The 21,427-nt window shown below is 42.4% G+C and overlaps 1 protein-coding gene across 1 annotated transcript; it reads right to left on the reverse strand.

Moving 5' to 3' along the window:
- Positions 1-2,201: 2,201 nt before the first annotated feature.
- LOC136381487 (serine/threonine-protein kinase MARK2-like) lies at positions 2,202-17,038 on the reverse strand. Its single transcript, XM_066350219.1, has 2 exons — positions 14,752-17,038; positions 2,202-2,275 (listed from the first exon to the last, which is right to left on the reverse strand). The coding sequence occupies exons 1-2, from the start codon at positions 17,036-17,038 to the stop codon at positions 2,202-2,204; spliced, it is 2,361 nt and encodes a 786-aa protein (XP_066206316.1).
- Positions 17,039-21,427: the final 4,389 nt, after the last annotated feature.

Raw genomic sequence — 21,427 nt, forward strand, 5'->3', positions numbered from 1 at the left:
GAGAAGCAGATGGGCGCTTCTCCTGTGTGCCCTGGCTGGGAATCGAACCCAGGACCCCTGCACGCCAGGCCAATGCTCTACCACTGAGCCAACTGGCCAGGGCCTCAGCTGTTGTTTTTAATCCGCTGTGGGCTACTTATCTGTAGTTACTGCTCCTTATACTGTTTATGTCTGTGGTTTTTGTACACTGGCTGTTTGTGAAGGGATTAATTTTGTGTAAACATCTGTTTTCTTCTGCTCAGAGGTGACAGCAGCTCCATATAAGCCCCAAGGTCCATAAGATTAGCCTCCAATATTCATCTGGTCTTCCTCCTTTTGCAGCTGCCTGGTCTTTTTAACAAGTCTTCTGTAGAAAGATTAGTGTGAGCTAATGCTGGGCTCACCCAAACAACTTTGTCAACAGGTTGTAAGCTTGTTGTGTTTGGGCAGCTGAGCTTGAGAATAGAATTTTAGTGGGATCCCCTAGTTCAGGGGTCTCTTGTTCTGGACCTCAGTATGGGGAATGTGGCCACTACTCTAGAGCCTAATCTCTCAGCCACTGCTGAATACTCAAAGTTTATTTCTACCCAGCAAGGTGAACAGCAGGTTCCAATCAAATGGTACCAACAGTCCCTTCTCCTGACGTTCTCAAAGCTTGTGAGACCCTGGTCTCAGGAGGGAAGACTGAAAGAGTCCTTTCTTGGGCCTGACTGTGCTCCCTCACTAGAAAGTGGCTAAGCCCTTGACCAGATCCATCCATAGGGTCAGAAAGACCGACATGTTAAATCTCCATGCTCCAGGCCTCTCTTCATTTCCTCCTTTGGATCTGGCCCAACTGGGCAGGATATCCAGCACCCAGACCAGCTGAATGTGAATCTCCACCTTATCTAATGTACATGAGATGCTGTGCTGGTGCTGATCTCAGAGCTGAACTTGTTTAGCTGGGCCAGGTGTGAGGAGCCCCTCCTTCGGATACCACTCTAGCAAAGGATGTTAGGTCCAGAAACAATGATCTCTGCAGCTGGACAGTGGATGCTCTAATCCTGGGCCTCCCTCGTAGGAACCCAGTCCAGACTAGTGGAAGACACTGCCGAAGACTGGTCCTTAGCAACTTTCATGAATCTATAAGCAATGTAGAATTTTTTGGCTGTCTTTTTTGGTTCAGGTGCTCAGAAATACCAAACTGCACAGCAAGGCTGGCTTTTACCCGCTCTAGGTCTGAGGTAAGGTCTGCTTAGAATGCCAGGGTTCTGTGAGTCCTGCCTCCTGCAGCCTCCATCTGCTGGATGCTAGTTGGACTCGGCCACTGAAATAACCTCTTGTAGAGTAGAGCATGCAGCCCTTCAGGGATAGGAAGGGTCATGGGTGTGCTCTGTACCTCTGTACCAGGTGTCAGTTTTTCAGACATTTTTCAGAACCCTCAGTAGGGTGTAGCCTCTGAGATTCAGATGTGTGGTCTGCCCGCACTCTGGACAGTTTCTACTGAGTCCGCTGTGAGGCAGGATTACTAGTCTTAGACTTTAGGGTGTGTGAGGGAAACTCCGGCCTCAACAACAATCTGAGTCACTGACACACCCCTGCTTCCTGGCTTCTCAGCACAACCTAGTCACCATAAGTGGCACAGCAGAGACTCCCGAGGCAGAGCGGCTGCTTTTCCTCAGGATTGGTGCCGCTCAGAAGAGACTGCTCCATCCAAGAATGATGATGACGGTGGTATTGCAGATTGACTCAGCACAGGAGTTCTGTTGACTGTCCCCCACCGTGTCTCTCCCTGGGCCTCCATCTTTACACTCTCCTCTCAGAACTCCAGTCCTTTCAGCTCTCCCTCCACTGGTGCCCCAGGTAAGTGGCTGTGAATGAGATTTTCTGCGCATGCCCTTGAAGACGGAGTCTGCATATCTGAGAACTCCATCTCTTTCTTGTAGGCAGAAACCCTGCTCTTTTCACCACCTAATGCTGTGTGGGCACATCTTCTAGGCTCTGGGGCTCTAGGCTGGTGCTCTAGGCCTGGGGTTGAGGACCTACACCTCTCAGGGGACCCTCCCCTCACTGTGAGTCCCTCTGGACCCTCACGCTCCACTTGCTCCTGGGAGCCGGGCAGTACCCTTCAAGTCTCCACCTTTCCTACCCGTCTCGCTGTGGCTTTTCCGTGATCCTTGGTTATAGACTCCTGTTCGTTTAGCCCAAAAGTGGTTTTTCGAGATGATTGTTCTTAAATTAAGTTATAATCCACTTTGGTCCTGGGAGGTAGCAGCTTGTACACCCGTGTACTTCTTCACCATCTTGGAATCTTGAACTGAAAATTTTGATACAAGCAGTTAAATTCATTCTGGTAATAATTACTGAGTTTTATTTATTATTAAAAGAAACTAAATATGCAAAAAAAATTATTTTCTTGAACATATCTATAATTATAGTGGCTTAGTTTTCTTCATTTGTTCTCAATTCAAAGGAGAATATCACATGGATATTTTCCTTTGGAGAACTTAAGGATAAGTAATCAGAAATAGATAGCCCTGTTTAGGTAATCAATACTAGGCATTTGCAAATTCAGAATTTTAGTATGATCCTTTAAAGTAAATAAGTCTAAATCAACTCAGGTCATTTGTTGTGTATAATTCATTACACTGTATGTTATAATTTTATCTAAACTATTGCATTTTTATACAATACCCATAAAAGCTTGCCTGCACTCCTCCCTTGGGTTCCAGCTTATAATATTTCTTGGGGCTCCATCTATTGTGGAAATATCATGTAGTTATCCCTTCTCTGCTATCACTTGGCCAAACTACATTTTAAGAAGTAGAGTAGTAATTATAGCCAAATCACCCCTTTGCACAGATAAGGGTGAGCTGAGACTTTACTTACACATTTCAAATAAAAAGAAGTGACCCTTTGTCCAGAAAACTGGTATTTTTACGGCCTTTAATCTGTATCTGTTACAGGTGAAAATAAAAGGGAAGTCTGCATTCTTTTCTCCCCAATTTCTCTCCTTTAATCTCTCCCCAACACTAGTTTCCTCTGAAATAAACATTATTTTGAGAAGGAGTGCTTTATTTTTCTTTCTTTTATATTTCTCTCCTTTTTCTTTTTAATGCAGGAGTAGGCATCTGGATGCTTAAAGCTGCCAGGTGCATCCCATGTAAAACCACAGCTGTTCCTTCTGAAAACTGGAAAAATAAAGAGCGAAAAGCTAGACATTTGGAGTCAGAAAGAGACAATGCACTGTTACTATAATTAAACAGGGCTACTAATATTATATTTTTTAAAAGTTCATGGTATTCATGGAAAAATACCTAGTACAGGCATGGCCAACATACAGCCTGCAGGCCGGATCCTGCCCACGTAATGAGTTTATGCCGCCCGTGATTAAATATTCAATATTCTCCGCTACTTTAAAATCTCAGCTACTCAGAAACAGAAGCGTCTCTGATAATTGGAAATCGAGATATTTAAGAAGATAGTGATACGTGGAAAAGAATTCCGCGTGTGACTAATCTAGGGTTAACTTCCAATAATTGGTCAAATGGATTTGCGATACTTCTTTATCTTTTAAAAAAATTCCATTATAAAGATTTACAAATTTTGTACTCTTCTGTACTCGATATAAACTATTTGACTTTTAGTGGCGATGTGAAGCCCACATTCTTTTAGGTGGAGTTTGCCAGTGCGCACCCAAGGTCAAATAATTCGTTATTTTTGTGGTCAAGTGTGCTGGTCATTGTAGTATAGACAATAGCTGCAGTTGATAACTGAAAACGTGTCCAGGCTGTTTGTAAAGCAAAATAATTGTTTTATTTGTGATATAATCCCTTCAAATTCATTCTATTAATTAAATATTATTTCGATTGATTGCGATACAGCTTGGATATTTATACCGTATGTAATTATATTTTTATTAAAATATATTTTTATTAAAATAATATTGTATATTAAAATCTTTTTTCACTCACTTATTTATTCATAAACAAATTACATAATAAAATTTTACTGACTTAAGTGAATCTTTTTTTATTTAATATTTTATTTTAATATTCGTCCGGCCCATGAAAACACTTTTCTTTCTAATCTGGCTCCGGGGCAAAAACTGTTGGCCATGCCTGACCTAGTATGTCATTTTCAATAGCTCTAAAGGTTGCCAATAAGAGCAATGCTTAGGCACATAACTCAGGAGAGATGGAAAAATGATGATTGCCACAGTTTCTGAAACTCTATTTTAAAGTCAATATGACTGGGAGATTAATACAACAAATAGTGAAAATTATATAGATTCTCTAGTTCCTCTGTCAAGACATTATTATTTTCATGATCACTTTCTATTATGATAGTTTTATCTGAAATTTTCCTACATAAATGCATTATTTTAAAAATGTGTAGCTTTTAAAATATAATTTTTCTTGTAAGTTATTGCTTTGGGTTCATATCTATGTAAAAAATCAAAATTAAAGGAAGTATTTAAAAAATAATATAAGTCCGGTTTATTTGGATCAATCATGATATACATGTAGACTTCACTAAGCTTCAATATATTGTTACAGTTAATCTAGAGTAAGATATCATTACCATAACCATATGAGTCAACAGATGGCTGATTTAGCAGATTGTCTTATGGCAATACTGTGTTAATCAATATGATTACAATTACAGATTTAGTAAAAGATTTTTAGATTCAGAGTTCAGACAATGGCAAAATATTTCATTTACAAGCACATTTCATGCTTTGGGAAACATTCTTTATATTGGAATATACAAACATTACATTTAACTGTTATGCTTTTCATTATAAAATTTAAATCAATATTTAAAATGTGTTGGAAGATTATAGGAATGTGGACTAATATGCACCCTCAGTCACACTGTTTACAATGTAAACATACAATCATTTGATTATTTTTGAGAGGCTTTTATGTGCCAGGCACTACTCTTAAGAAGCTTACATTCTAGCAGTAGTGATAGGAAAGAAGCTATAAGGGTTTCAGTAGGTAAGGGATACTGTCAAGTAAATCAACGTGAGATGAGGAGAAGGGCGGTGAGCAAGAGCATGCTGTATCAGAGGCCTCTGTGGGAAGCATCTCACGTAAAGTTTGGTCATTTTAGCAGAGAACTGAGGGAAGGGAGAGATTAGGATATTCAACTATCCTGGACAAGAGTCAACTTCAAATAAGAGGTAGCATTCTCTTATACATAAATTACTATACATATTTGTTTACTGTAAAGATATTTGTTGAGCACTTCTAAGTCCTAGAGACTGGGCTCAGGAGCAGGATTACAAGGGTGAATAAGATATAGTACCTGTCATCAAAATATTCACAGAAAAACAAAAAAGGTAATAATAACAAAAATGCTAATTATCACGACTGGGGCTATGCATAGGGCATTAAGGTACAATTTCTCCACTTTATTATATTATTAATAATATAACTCCCATCTCAAATTTATCTTTAATAAAGTCTTATAGTAATTAATATAATTACATAATCAAAGGGATTCGTTCAAGTTCAGGCCCTAGTGTTTTATTAATCAGGACTTTTCCTGTTGCATTAATAGAAATCCAACTCTAGTTTTAATAAAAGTAGTATTTATTGGCTTTTGATATCGGCAAGTCCGAGGAGTGGCCTCGGCCTCAACTACTCCCAGGTTCAGCAGGTGTCATACTCTTCACCTTCTTTCCATCTCTCAGCTCTGCTTTCCTCAGTATTGGCTTCACTCACCAAGGCTGTGTTTGTGTAATGACAAGGCCACTAGTACCCTAAACATATGTGACTCATATTGCTATCATAAAAGTAGAGAGATCATTTCTTTCCCAGCATCCATACCCATTGTCCTGGCGTCTGGTCCTGCAAGGAACACATGGTCACTCCTGTGCCCATCACTGCATCCACCCTGACTATCCATTACAGTGACTTAGTCACACTTGCTAAGTTAAGTCAGGGACAAGCAGAGCCATGTAAGTAACATATTTACCAGAATCCTATCCAATTTAAAATGGAAAGTATAGAAATGATCTGTCTACTACCAGAATAAAGGCACAGAGTACTGTGTGGGCAAAGATGAAAATGGACTACTGCAGGTAGATTAATTCTGTGACCTGTGTCAAATCATATTACCTTTCTGAGTCCCAGTTTCATTATTCATAAATACACCAGCCTCATAGTGTCGAATTAAAGTTAAGCATATAGAAAATATGTTTAATAAATGTCATCATTATCACTAATGATAAACAAGAGCTACATGATTGGTAGCAAATTGTGGCTGGTGGAGAGTAGTGCTTCCTTAAAAAGAATAATATATGTGAGATTTTTAAATTCTGCATTTCTCATTTTAAACATCTCTAAGAAAACTTGACATTGACCTGCACTTTTCAGTATAAATTGGAAATATCTGATATTCTATCAGCATTGGTGTGTGTGTGTGTGTGCGCACGCGTGTGTATGCTACCTTTCCCAAAGGAAAAGCATTTTAGCTGACGTGCTCACTATTTTTTGGAAACCAACTTAGCAGGTAATAAAGGTGAACGGTATTTACTTTTTCAGTGTCCTTTCATCTATCTTGTAAAGACTAAGAAATGGTAAAACATCAGACAATGCTATTTAATATTTTATAACTTCAAAAACTATAAAAGATATAAGTACCTTTCTGCCTGTCTCATTTCCTGACTTCTTTCCACTTCTGGAAGCACATCCAATACCTATAGATTTTCTGTTTTCCAATGACTATTGTTGGCCTTCCCTCTTGGGAATGCATGTAGTGGAGTAGCAATTTTGACTTACTAAGAAATTAAATGAGTATTGAGTGGATAAGCTCTACTAATTTAAGGATTATGGACATTTTTCTCCCAAATAATATCTTACTCTTTTGAAGGACAGGGGCTATACCTGTTAGTAAGATACATTGATCTCACTTTCATTTCCCCCCTCCCCTTTGGCCTTTTGATATTTGGAGTTGGTTTTAGAATTATTGTACAACGAATTTCTTCTGGAAGAATATGTCCCTGACCACTGACATTCTTATCCACTAGAATCATAGAAGAAGTTTCTATCTTTTACCTCTTTTTTTTTTTTTTTTTTTTGTTAAGTGAGAGGGAGGGAGGCAGGGGCAGAGAGAGAGATTCCTGCATGCACCCCAACCAGGATCCACCAGGCAAGCCCCCTACAGGGCAATTCTATGCCCATCTGTGGCTGCTCCTCCCTTCCTCAACAACCGAGCTATACTGGCACCTGGGATGAGGCTATGGAGCCATCCTCAGGACCTGGGGCCAAGGTGCTCAAAAGATTCGACCCCATGGCTGCTGGAGGAGACAAGAAAGAGAGAGAGAGAAAGTGGAGGGGGAGGGGTGAAGAAACAGATGGTCGCCTCTCCTGTGTGTCATGACTGGAAATCAAACCAGGAACTTCCACATGCTGGGGCGACACTCTACTGCCGAGCCAACATGCCAGGGCCTCTTTTTACCTCTTTCAAAAGTGAGAGACAGGCCCTGGCCGGTTGGCTCAGCGGTAGAGCGTTGGCCTGGCGTGAAGAAGTCCCAGGTTTGATTTCCGGCCAGGGTACACAGGAGAGGCGCCCATTTGCTTCTCCACCCCTCCCCCTCTCCTTCCTCTCTCTTACTCTCTTCCCCTCCCGCAGCGAGGTTCCATTGGAGCAAAGATGGCCCGGGTGCTAGGGATGGCTCTGTAGCCTCTGCCTCAGGTGCTAGAATGGCTCTGGACACAACAGAGCGACGCCCAAGAGGGGCAAAGCATCGCCCCCTGGTGGGCATGCTGGATGGATCCCGGTCGGGCGCATGCGGGAGTCTGTCTGACTGCCTTCCCGTTTCCAGCTTCAGAAAAAAAAAAAAAAAAAAAAAAAAAAAAAAAAAGTGAGAGACATTAGTCATTAAAAGTACTAATAAAACATAATATCTTATGAGAAATAACCCAACTTTTTAAATGGTTGCTGTTTCTTTTTAACTCTAGGACTGTAAGACTGCAATTATTTCTATTTTGTTCTCTATCATCAGTGATTGTGGGAAATAATTTTATTATCTAATTCAATGTTAATATTACTTTGGTATCCAACACACATGGTGTTTGAGGTTATTTGTGCCAACTTATTGGTTAGAATAGAAAATTCTAATTTCTAACTAGTGAGAACTTACATGAAAAAAGAAAATTCTAAAGCTCACACAAAGAATAATTTTATACAAGCGTCTCCTATAGTATATGTGTACTCTCAAAAATACAAATCAATAAACTAAAATTAATACAAATTACTTTAAATTTTGTTGTTTTTATTAATTTCTTCTACTACTAATTTACATTTTCACAATATAATTATTCTTTATCATAAACATTCACACCTCAATTAATTATAATATGCACTGGCATATAGTAGCATCCATGTAATAAATAGACCTTTCAATTTAAATAAGACTCTGGATAGTTCATTTTGGAAGTTTGTTTTAAAAAATTAAAGTATTCATATTACCTTCCTCTTTTTTGTCCATCTTTGTTGTAGTTTTGGTGTGGTGTTTAATTGTAGTAATACTGGTGGAGAGTTGAAGTAAAAAGAAGTTGGACTAAAGAGCTCAGGAATCTGGAGGGGGGAAGCGGGCGATGAGGAGAGGTCGGCAGACTCCTGGGGGCGCCACGTGCGGTGCAGTTTCCTCTTCGGTCCTCCTGTGCCTTTTGTCAACAGAGTTGGAAGACATGAGGAGAAGTATAATTATGTTTGCCGTTTAAAACATCTTTTCTTTTTGGTTTCTGCGAAAGAGTGGATAGACTGGTTTAAAAATATTATAGTCCCATTTAAAAAGTAAAATATATTTTGTTTTGTTTTAATCTATAGACAAAGATCTATTTGCAATGTTTGCCTTTGTGGAACTAGTTTTGGAAAATTTTATATAAGTGATTCAAATCTTTTTAACCTTGTTAAAAAGACTTCTGTAATTTGAAAGTTTTACAAATCTATAACAAGATAGTATTAATTTTCATTGTTTCTATTAATTTCTTATATTACTTATTTGCATTTTAACAATATAATTAGTCTATCACCAATATTAACAAAATTAAATATCTATAATAATGACATATGGATCAACTGTGGTCTTCACTTTTAAAGAGTTTCATGGGTGGCAGAGAAACCCATTTGAAAGCATAAAAACTTTGCTCTTTTAACTCTAAGCTTAACGATTTTGACAAAAATAACTGATAGGTTCCATTTCAAACAACTGAAAATTTATATATTTCAGAAGTTACTTATAAATAAAATAGCCAGATAATTCATCCTTTCAACCAGGACAAGTAAAAATAAAATTGTAATAAAATAAATATAGGAATTTTTAGGAAAATTTTTTAATTTTTATTTTTCTAACAGAGACAGAGAGTCAGAGAGGGGGATAGATAGGGACAGACAGACAGGAACAGAGACAGATGAGAAGCATCAATCATTAGTCTTTTGTTGTGACACCTTAGTTGTTCATTGATTGCTTTCTCATATGTGCCTTGACTGTGGGGTTACAGTAACCTCTTGCTTGAGCCAGCGACCTTGGGTCCAAGGTGGTGAGCTTTGCTGAAACCAGATGAGCCCATGCCCAAGCTGGCAACATCAGGGTCTCGAACCTGGGTCCTCCGCATCCCAGTCCAAAGCTCTATCCACTGTACCACCGCCTGGTCAGGCTTAATTAATATAATTTAATAAATAATTGTTTAGTGCAAAAAACATTTAAGGTCTCATGTGAAGATTTGAAGGTGATTTATGAAAAACATGTTACTTGGCTAATCAGAATAATGCAGAATTCAGCATAAAGTAGGTGGGTTCATTCCCATGTCGCCGAAGGTTTCATAACTGAGTTGCCCACAGGCCTCACTATGATACTTTTCTCCTACGTCACCAGGACTTGATGGAAGTGCTAAGAGTGAGGCTTCAAGGTGGTCTCAGTGCGTCATTTTCCTTCTAGGAATGTCACTGTAGTTTCCATGCTTACAGCTCTGCTACTACTGCTTCTCTACCCAATGTTTTCTGATACAGTTCATTGGTATCGACATTATTCACAGTCCATTCACAGGGAGAGAGATGAAGGGAGTGGCTGGTGTGAGGGTGAAGTTGAACATAATTCTGGGATAACTTTGAAGGAAAAATAATAGAGTACATTTGAAAAGGCTTTTCTTTGTAAGAGTCAGTCTTGTTGAGAAGTCAGTTCTTCCCAAATATCTCTATCAATTAATTCCAATCAAAATTCTAAATTGTGTGTGTGTGGAAATTGACAAGCTTATTATAAAATTGATGTGAAAATGCATCAAATCTAAAACAATCTAAATGATTCTGAATAAATTTGGAGGATTTGCACTAATTGCAAGACTTCTTAAAATGCAAAAGAAAAAAAAAAGGCTTTTCTTACTCATTATCCCTTGCTGCTAAGTACTGTACAATGATACCTCGGTTTTCGTCAATAATTCGTCTAAAAACAATAGGCGAAATCCAAAACCAACAAAAACTGAGGCAATTATTTCCATATGAATCGATGTAAATCCAATTAATTCATTCTAGACTCTCCAAAATGTATACTAAAAACACATTTTATAGAGAATAAATGTAGTGTTTAATACTAAAATCAATAAGAAATTAATATAAAAGACTAATGTAAAAAATAAATGAACATTTAACATGGCATTTACCTTTCTGAAGACTCTTCTTGGCGCATGGAAGACGGTGAGGAGGGGAGAGAGAGGTGCAGATACTGTATATGCAGTGATCACTTACATGTCATTTTAGAATTAGCACTTGTAAGCAAATTAAAAAAAGCACGAAAACACTGGAAAGCAATGGAATTATTCGGCTAGACATGCGGGGTGATGCTCACACAATGAGAGACAATGCCACACTGAGCAGGAGAATGCGTGGGTCGCCCTTTGTTTTCGCAAAATTAGCGGTGAGGTTATGTGGGCAAACGGATGAAATCCACGGCAACCAATGAGAACCGAGACAAATTTTTCGTGGAAAAAGCGATGATAACCGAAGTCAACCAAAACCGAGGTATTACTGGAGTCCTACTTATCATGTATTAATAGAGACAAGGCATTTTCACACAGAATGTGGCAAAAATCAAAAGCCTGTAAAAAGAAAATAATTTAGTGTCAAGGCGCTCTATTGGGCTTATGTGTTTGAATATTGTCTACCATATCATTTCTCAAACAAGAGCCACTGCATCGTATCCATGGAAACCTCCCTAAGATCAAAAGACAGGAGCTGTCAAAGCAACTGTCTCATAACTATAAGAAAGACAATTTTTTCTTTATTATACTTTATCTCCAACTATGGCCCTTATATTGCAAATAGGCCATCCTTTGTAAAGGTTTTATTGAACATTTGCTTTAATGAACTTCTATGTGTTGGTCACTAGAGTCAAATTTAACGATGTCCAAGTACAAATGCAAGTTGATGTCCTTCCACCCCCATTCACTTCACCAGATCACTTATCTTTATGCAACAAATACCTATGAGACTCTCTGCGGTATCCTGCACTGTGCTGAGAGCTTAGAGAGACGTTTGACAGAAAAGCAAACTTTTAAAAAGTGTGACATTGCAACCTGTGGCACAACCTGTGAAGAGGCTCATGGTACTCTAAGGACATATAACATTTTAAGTAATTTAAGATTAATAATTTAAAGAATCTTAAATTTAACAGGGTCAGAAAGGCCAGGGGAGGTTGGCCCAGGAAGTGATGGTCAGAATTGTTAAAATCTGACCTGAAGGGTCAGGTGAACTAACTAGAAGAGGGGAGGGAGCAGTGTTCTAGGACAGGTGACAACATCAGACTTGTGTTTTGAAAAGGACACTCTGGCTGCATTGTGGGGGACATACTGGGAGGAGCATACACAATGGATGAAAGAATTCTTAGAGAAGACTGTTACCTCCTCTAGAGAGAGAGGAAGCTTGCCAGTACTGTATGCTTACTGTTGTTGCAAATCTCTGCCCCCCCCCCCCAACTGTAGGCCACCAGGTTGGACATTCCTTTCTTGACTACATGTAACTGATGGTGAAGGCACAGATCTGTGTGGATTGTAGGGAAGTGGGCTCAGTTGGATTCCTGAAACTAGGTGCCTTTAGGATGAAGGTTGTGCTGATAAGTAGGAATGGATTTAGGATCCTTGACTGAGCAGGGGTCATAGAAAAATGCAGAAGGATCAGTCTGATTTAGGAAGCTAAATTTTTGTTTGTTTGGTTTGTTTTATATTTGTATATTATTTTGGGGCACTACTAATAAATGCTCTTGTTTCTATAGAATAGTTTTCTTTAATAACACACAAATGTACTGTCTTGGCCAGATTCTTTTTCCAGGTCAGACTTCAGCTTTCTTTCTCATAAGAAGTGGTTTGGTGAAGTGATTAAATAGGCCATGCTCAGCGTGATGTGCACAAAGCCTGGCTTAGTCACTTATTAGCTCTATGACTCAGGAAGCTTCCCAACCCTTGAGGCTCAGTTTCCTCTCCTGTAGGGTGAGCGCACTAGGTACTCCCTCATATGAGCTTACAGGGACTAGGTAAGGTAGAGCTTGTGAAGCTCCAAGCGAAATCCCTGCCATTCAGTAATCAGATCACACACACCATTGCTCTTGTTAATCCAGAGTTGTCTGACTATAGATAAGCAATTAGGAAAAATAGATGTCTTAGCACCAGCTGGCAATGTTCTCGGCTCAGGGTTTTAGTCAATCTAGGTTGGACAGGTTCAAATGACTCACTTTAGGCAGTTCTATGCCACTCAGAATAGATGTGACCCAGTGCAGTGGCAAAGCAAGTTTGCTGAACTTGTGTAGTAAGGGACACAAGATGACTGTTGGAGAGTCTATTGCAGCGGTTCTCAACCTGTGGGTCGCGACCAGGGCAGGCGTCGAACGACCAAAACACAGGGGTCACCTAAAGCCATCGGAAAATACATATTTATTATACATTTTTAAATAAAATATGTATTCCCGATGACTTGAGGCTGTGTTTTGATCATTCAACCCCCGCCGGGGTCGCGACCCACAGTTTGAAAACCGCTGGTGAAAACGGAGTTCTGTGACAGTTATCACTGTGGTTTTTGCTTCCTTTATAATGGCTCAGCATAGGCCAGCGTTATGAGACCTGCTCTCAGGACACACGGGGGCTCTCAGTCTTGCCTATGATATGCCTCAGACAGCACTGCCTGTAGCACTCCAAGAGAGCAGGAGTACCTAAGGACTTGGCCCTGGAACCTGGGCACCTGCACAATGGTCTGACTTTGAAGAGCCAGACAGGAACCTGGGCCATCCGACTCTTTAATATGTCCTCTCTTCCATTATCAAATATGCTTTGACCTCTTGATGTTGTTTTTGGCATTGGATTAACCCTGTAGTAAATGACTTCAAAGGCGGCCAAGAAGAGGGACATACATATTCACAGACATGTATTCTTAAATCATCCCTTTTAGTCTTCTTCAAATACATAAAGCAAGAATAAGGGTAGGTTAGGCTACCTAGAAGATTGAAATATGAGCTCAATGTAAATAATATGGAAACTCAAGACAACAGGTTTAGTGGGATTTGTTATTTATGGTCTCTCAACAATGTAAATGTAAATGAATAATTAACATATGTGTGTGTATGTGTGTGTGTCTACTAGTTTGGGCTGTTCAACAGAAAAAGGAAGATATTTTTAATGTTTAAAATTTTTATGAATGAAAAAAAAATTTTATGAATGTTAAATGCTATTGTGGACATAGAACTACTATATATTTGAAAACTGCATTTATGGGAGTTAGTGGTATTGATTTTTTTTTAATATCAGCACTTTTTCCCTGGGCTTGTCAAAAGAGAAGAAGCTGTCATGATTTCAAAGAGCATGCAAACAATGTTTATCAATCTTCCAATTATTTTTGAATTTTAACAATAAACTGACAGCTTGAGTTAGAAGTAATCACACCTAAATATTCTGTGCTTGGGGATGACTACCTCCATTTACTTAATCTCTCAAAACCATATAAAAGTTAAATCTGTTCGTTTACCAATGCTTCATGAGAAAATGGATATGTGAATAGTCACCAAATTTATTGGTTATGTTTGAAATGATTTGATGTAAAACTGTAAGCTGTGTAGCATCTACAGAATTCACTTTGGGAGGCTCTGAAACCAGCCCAAGGAGAGGGATTATGAGGATGGCTACCAGTAAATATGAAAGGAAAGTGGGAGGTCGTCTGACTTTAAAACACAGACATAATTAAAATTTATGATATATTCCCTTTTGAGGGCCACTGTAGACACCTTAAATGGAGGAAAATTCAACTTCCAGAGGTTAAAAGTGAGGTCCATATGCTGCTCTTTGGAAAAGAACTATCCTACATTTTGAGAGAATTTGTATTGTGAAGACAGTCAGTGGTTTTAACAAATAATAGGACAGATGCTCAGAATTCCAGGCATTGATTTGCATTTGAGCTGTTTCTCACATAGGCAACTCTGTTTCTTACTCAAGGACTAATGGCAGAATTGTGGCAAGGATCTTAAACACACACACATACACGAATCATGGTTAATAGTTTTCCTAAGAAAAGTTGGAAAGTGCACCTAATAGAAAATATACCTCTTATTCAGCATTGAAAGTACTGACCTCACCCGCATCTTGCCTTGGCCATCAACAAGTCAAACTGCTAGGCCTTGCACGCTTTTCACTGATGACTTTGTCTTGCATAGGCCACAACAAAAACATTTTAAAAATCCCCTTAACACTCTCCTGGTCACCTTCCGCCAGCCCTGGTGGTGGCCAGGAGAGGCTGGGGTCCCACCATCAGAGAGCCTAGTGTTTCCTTCTTGGGTTCTACTCCCGCAGCTGGTGTTATTGCTGCTGGGTGTGGTGGGAGAGCTCACAGGGTCAGGCTGGAATGCTGGGCTGCAGGCAGCAATCATGGCTTCTTGGCTGGATGTTGGAACTCTGGCCCTGGCCTCGTGGCCGGATGTTAAAGCGATGGCCCGGGACGCTGGGCCAGATGGTAGAGCACTGGCCTGGGACACTGGGCTAGCTGTTGGAGTGATGTCCCAGTAGGCTAGGCCGGGTGGTAGAGAGCTGGCCCAGGAGGCTGGGCCAGATGGTGGAGAGCTGGCCTGGATCACTGGGCTGGGTCGTGGAGTCATGTCCCAGGAGGCTGGGCTGGATGGTGGAGAGCTGGTCCGGGAGGCTGGGCCGGGTGGTGGAGTGCTGGCCTGGGAGGCTGGGCCGGGTGGGGGAGAGCTGGCCCGGGAGGTGGGGCCAGATGGTGGAGAGCTGGCCCGGGAGGCGGGGCCAGATGGTGGAGAGCTGGCCTGGGACACTGGGCTGGGTGGTGGAGTGATGTCCCAGGAGGCTGGGCCAGATAGTGGAGCACTGGCCTGGGAGGCTGGGCCGGGTGGTGGAGAGCTGGTATGGGAGGCAGGGCAAGATGGTGGAGAGCTGGCCTGGGACACTGGGCTGGGTGGTGGAGTGATGTCCCGGGAGGCTGGGCTGGATGGTGGACCAATAGCCTGGGATGCTGGGCTGGGTGGTGGAGAGCTGGCCCGGGAGGCTGTGCCAGATGGTGGAGAGCTGGCCTGGGTCACTGGGCTGGGTCGTGGAATGATGTCCCAGGAGGCTGGGTCGGATGGTGGAGAGCTGGCCCGGGAGGCGGGGCCAGATGGTGGAGAGCTGGCCTGGGACACTGGGCTGGGTGGTGGAGTGATGTCCCAGGAGGCTGGGCCGGATGGTGGAGCAATGGCCTGGGATGCTGGGCTGGGTGGTGGAGAGCTGGCCCGGGAGGCAAGGCCGGGTGGTGGAGTGCTGGCCCAGGAGGCTGGGCAGGGTGCTGGAGCGATGGCCTGGGACACTGGGCTGGGTGGTGGGATGATGTCGCAGGAGGCTGAGCCAGATGGTGGAGCTCTGGCCTGGGAAGCTGGGCCGGGTGGTGAAGCGATGGCCCGGGAGGCAGGGCCGGGTGGAGGAGCCCTCGCTCGGCACTCTGGGTTGGACATACCTCCTCCTAGGGTACTGACAGAGACCTCCGCCACCGAAGCCTGAGATGAGTAAAGGATGATGTCATGAGTCTGAGGGCAGGGCCTTATAAGGACAGTGTATGACTTCCTCTGATAGTTTCTTGCCTCCACGAGGAGGTAGGTCCCCATTATGTGATTGTATGACTGTTCGCTCAGTGCCTTCTCTATATCACGGTGCTGGAAGCCCATGCGGATCATCTGTTCTACAATTTCGGGGTCCAGGTTCCCCCGGGGCACGTCGCCGTATGGCTTTAGGTGTTCCTTTTGGCCATTATTTACCCATGGATCTTTGAGGATTTCTTCAGCAGCTGACCTCTCGCTGGGGTTGAGAGCCATTAACTTCTTTAGTAAGGCTTGACATTCTACTGACAAAAAACCTGGTATGGTAAATTTTCCAGCCATAATTTTCTTTTTCACTTTAGTTAAGTCCCGGTCCTTAAATGGCAGCTCTCCTGTCACCATCTGAAATAGAATTACACCGAGGCCCCAGATGTCCACCTTCCGGCCCTCATAAGTTCGGCACTGCAGCATCTCGGGCGCCATAAACCATTCGGTCCCACAGTATGTTTTCAGTTCATCCTTTTCCACCTTCCTCCCTAAACCAAAGTCTGTGACTTTGATGTTTCTGTGCGCATCGACCAGGACGTTCTCCAGCTTTAGGTCCCTGTGGACGATACCCACCCAGTGGCAGTACTGTACTGCCGAAATGAGCTGCCTGAAAATGTGTCGCGCTTCCGACTCGGTGCTTGGGCGGTTGCTCGGTAAGTAGTTGGAGAGGTCACCGCCGCTGACATACTCCATAACAATGAATAGTGTGGAGTCCGTGACAATCACCTCCACCAGCTTTACCACATTTGGATGGTTTAAAGATTTAAGCAACTCAACCTCCCGGAAGACTTTAGGGTTAAAAGACTTTATGCTTAAAATTTTTACGGCGACGAGCATGCCCGTTGGCACGTGCCGGGCCAGCTTTACCGTGGCAAAGCCCCCTGTGCCCAGGGTGCGAATGAACATATAGTTTCCCACAGTGCCCAGCTTCCACTTACTGGTTATGTCAAAGTAACCAGACATGGTGACTTGATGATGTTCAAAATCTGGTCTAACTAAATCCAAAGCGCCCAAACCAAATCAGAATCCAAAAATCAAATCCGAGTCACAGTCCGAGTTCCAAATCCAATACAATCAATCCGAGTCCACAAATCAAAATCCAAAAGGAATATTCCAATTGGAAACCAAATATCAGTTCAAACGTGTCTAAAACCTCAGGTCACTGTAACGCTTCCTGGGCTGTAACAGACAAAATGCTCAGCCCAGCCAGGGCCTTCTATAGGTCAGTTTGGAATTCCATCACCATGGTGCCCTCATGAGGTCAGGGCCAATCATGGCCAATCACAGCTGAGGATAAACCACTGTGTTTTTTTTCCCCCATTTGTGTCTCAGGACACTTTTACTAAAGAAAATAAATAAAAGAACCCCCAAAGAGCTTTCTGTTATGTGAGATAGTAAATAAAGATTGATATTGACTATATTGAAAATAAAAATCTAAGATGCAAAACCCCTGGGGCAGGACCAGGCTGTGCGTGAGGAGGCCTGTGTGGCTGGAGTAAAGTGATGAGAGAGGGGGAGAGAGGGGGAAGGTGAAAGCAGGGAGGGGAGGGGGGCAGGTAGTGCAGGGCCTTGTGGGTCACTGTGAAGGCTTGGGCTTCTAGTCCAAGGGATGGAGGTGGGAGCCCTGGAGGGCAGTGGGCAGATGGGAGACAGGACTTGACCGGTATTCAGAGGCCTTTCTGGGGGCAGCCGTGAGCTTCTGGGGATGTGGGAGAAAGAGCAGCTGGAGGTCAATACTCACTGAAGAGGCCTCTCCGAGGGTTTGAGACCTCCACACCCTCCTTTCTGCCTTCCCTGCAGAACGCAGTACAGCCAGGTCTACTGCCATCGCCCTGCCCTGACGAAAGATAAAAGAGGCCAGACTGGCCAGATATCTGGGAAACTCTATTGAAACACGTCCGTCAGCCCAGCTGGGCCAGGCAGCTCAATACTGGACGGCCTAAAACCAGCAGCAATGCCTCCTAGGAAGGTGAGTCCTGGGTATGCTGACTGAGTGTGGGGAGGGGGACCCCTGAACACTCACAAACAACAGAGGCTGCCTGCCTGCCCCAATGGGGTACAGCTCAAGCTGGCTCCCCTGGCCACAACCTGGTGTGCTCATGCCCCAGAATGATACTTTCTTTTAGATCCAGGAGAACTCTCAGTCTCAATACATGCCTGCCTGCGGGGTGAATTCATGTTAGAAGACACACCCTGTGACTGGCCCCCCTCTCCCAGGATGCTCAGGATCTGAAGACCAGGTAAGTCCATCCCTCCTTCCCTGGCCTTTAGTTTGTCAAACACTATGAGGTGAATGCAGTCTGCCTGCAAACTGGAACCCTGAGCTCTGCCTTCTAATGTCAAGAGCAGAAGGGGAGCCAGGCAGAATTTTTCTCACATTTGCCCTACCTGGTGATCAAACCCAGGACCTCTGTGAGCCACGATGACTCTCTATCCACCAAGCCACCCAGCCAGTGTACAGCAAGAAATTTTCATTGGCTAACATTTTTACCCAGAATTGACAAGACAGGAGCCTATAATTTCCTTTTTGTTCAATGTTAGGTCATAAGGTCCAACCTAAAATCAGGGTCATCTTCAAGGAAACCAATGTAAAAGTTTGTTAAATTTGTGTTCGACATGGTACCACATGGTTTAAAATTGACCACAAAACTGAGGAGTCTTGCCTGAATAGTCAGGTTTTTTATTCTTCCCTCAAAGATCTCTGTTGTGGATGTTGATAGTCCTATTTTCTGCTGCTTTGTTAAATATATAGTGTTTCCTTTATTCCTCCTACCTCAATGCCCCACTCATATTTCAGGCTGGGACCTACTCCTAATTTAGAGCTCTCTTTCCCCCTTTTGCCAACTTCTATTATGAATCTACCTTTGCCACCCAGCTTAGTGTATCCCAAGGTTCTCTTTACCATGCCACAGTTGCAGAGCTCCAGGGAAAAGCAACCTGGCCTCATCTCTCCAGGCAGAGGAGAACAGAAGCTCCATATCCACACATGCTGCAGATGGCATTTCCAGTCTACCTGAATCATTACCAGCTGGAAGCAGCAGTCATTGGCACTTGGACGTGAGCTGCAAAGTATAGAATTGTGACAACAATTCCAGTGCCATGTGGACTTTTCCTGGATGTGGACTTTTCCTGGACTCCTGCTCCTTGTGACAGCTCCTTACAGACTGAACTGGGGTTGGGTTGCATTTTTCAGGGATTTGGCATGGTGTTGGGGCCAACTTGGATTTGGTGAACATGTTAAGGACACTACTCTTTTATGGATTCTTGCTGTATTGGCTAAGAGTTTGTTTAAAGGCTTTAATCACTGTAAAAAAAATATAAGACTGGATAAAGAAGATGGGGCACATATACACCAGGGTATACTATTCAGCCATAAGAAATGATGACATCGGATCACTTACAACAAAATGGTGGGATCTTGATAACATTATACGGAGTGAAATAAGTAAATCAGAAAAAAAACAAGAACTGCAGGATTCCATACATTGGTGGGACATAAAAACAAGACTAAGAGACATGGACAAGAGTGTGGTGGTTATGGGGGCGGGGGGAGGGAACGAGGGAGAGGGGGAGGGGTCGGGGAAGGGTACAAAGAAAACTAGATAGAAGGTGACGGAGGACAATCTGACTTTGGGTGATGGGTATGCAACAGAATTGAATGACAAGATAACCTGGACATGTTTTCTTTGAATATATGTATCCTGATTTACTGATGTCACCCCATTAAAATTAATAAAAATTTATTTATTAAAAGAAAAACTGAGGAGACTGGGGAGAAATGAGGAAGATTAGTGAAACATTCTTTTGGCAGCAGAGAACTAGCTTATTTTAGACCAAAACAGTCATCACTTCTAATCCTGTACATAGAAGCATAAGACAAATGATAAAGACTGATTACTTGCCTGACTGCCTCCAGCAAAAACACTTAATAAGTCCAAGATACTTTCAGTGATACCTCAGTAAGAGTCTATCAACTTATTTTGATATCATGAGAAATCCATCACTGGGGAACCCCCTGACTCAAACCTTTTTATAGACGCTTGGTTTCCGGGAGCTGAGATCCACCCTCTGATGCTCTCCCGGTCCTCTGAACCACTCCCGCAGGTAGAACCTCTTCAGGAATCGCTGCTGCCCACAGGATGTCCTCGGTGTCCCTTTCTAAGACTCAGTCCCGGACGCTGGCTCACCTTTGAGGCTTCTTCACACACTGCCTGGACCTTCCTTTGGCTTTTGTGACTTGCCCTCCTCCTGCCTCTGACCAGCTCCACTATGTCTCCAAGGGTCCCGCTCTTTCTGCCACCCGGTTTCACCGAGCTCTTTCCCAGAGTTCACCTCTCCATTATTTTCTCACACTGCACATCAGGTCCTGCAAAAAACCCTGAGCTTCCTTCGGGAATGACGAATTAATGAGTGTGTCCTTAAAGTCATATTCTGTAAACATGACTAGTTCTGCTTTTACAAAAAAGCTCTTAAAAGCTTGAGGAAGAAATTTATTTTCTGTGACTAGGTACATTTTGATTGCAGTACAACTAAGTGTTTGTAACTTAATTTTTATTTGCCCATATACCAAAATATTGGAAAAGAGAATTATTCACAATGTCATTTTCCTCTCACATCTAGTATTTGCTTTCCTGCATATTTCCCATTCATGTGTCCAAAGCTTGTTTTAGTAAAAACTTCATCCACATTTTTCTCTTCTCTTTCAACTTGATTTTCTTAAAGTTATATCTTATGTACTATTCCACAAAGCGAAACTAATGCAATGCTTTCATGCCAGATACACTGTTATTAACCACGTTTCATCTTTATTTGCACTGTTTTCCATTCCTCATATATCATAATCTACAGGATTTCTTTATCAGTTGTTTTTATTCAGTTTGGGACTTTTTAAAAACATTTAGGTTAAAGACTTTCCAAATACAGGCTTCTGTGAGTATACAGTGTGTCCGTAAAGTCATGGTGCACTTTTGACCGGTCACAGGAAAGCAACAAAAGACGATAGAAATGTGAAATCTGCACCAAATAAAAGGAAAACTCTCCCAGTTTCATACCTATCCAGTGCAGTCCAATGTGGGCTCACGCACAGATTTTTTAGTGCTCCTTAGGTAGCTATCCCGTATAGCCTCTACAGACTCATCACTGACTGATGGCCTACCAGAACGGGGTTTCTCCACCAAACTGCCGGTTTCCTTCAACTGTTTATCCCTCCGAGTAATGTTATTCCTATGTGGTGGCGCTTCGTTATAAACACGCCGATATTCACGTTGCACTTTGGTCACGGATTTGAATTTAGCGAGCCACAGAACACACTGAACTTTCCTCTGTACTGTCCACATCTCGACTGGCATGGCC

Source organism: Saccopteryx leptura, chromosome 9 (genome assembly GCF_036850995.1).
Source record: "Saccopteryx leptura isolate mSacLep1 chromosome 9, mSacLep1_pri_phased_curated, whole genome shotgun sequence".
In the NCBI taxonomy this organism is placed as follows: Eukaryota; Metazoa; Chordata; class Mammalia; order Chiroptera; family Emballonuridae; genus Saccopteryx; species Saccopteryx leptura.

Excerpts from the sequence above, each read along its gene's own strand:
- LOC136381487 (XM_066350219.1), bottom strand. The coding sequence starts at position 17,038 with ATGTCTGGTTACTTTGACATAACCAGTAAGTGGAAGCTGGGCACTGTG. Across the intron at positions 2,276-14,751 it reads AAACACTAGGCTCTCTGATG|TTCAAGATTCCAAGATGGTG; the intron begins GTGGGACCCCAG and ends CAAAATTTTCAG.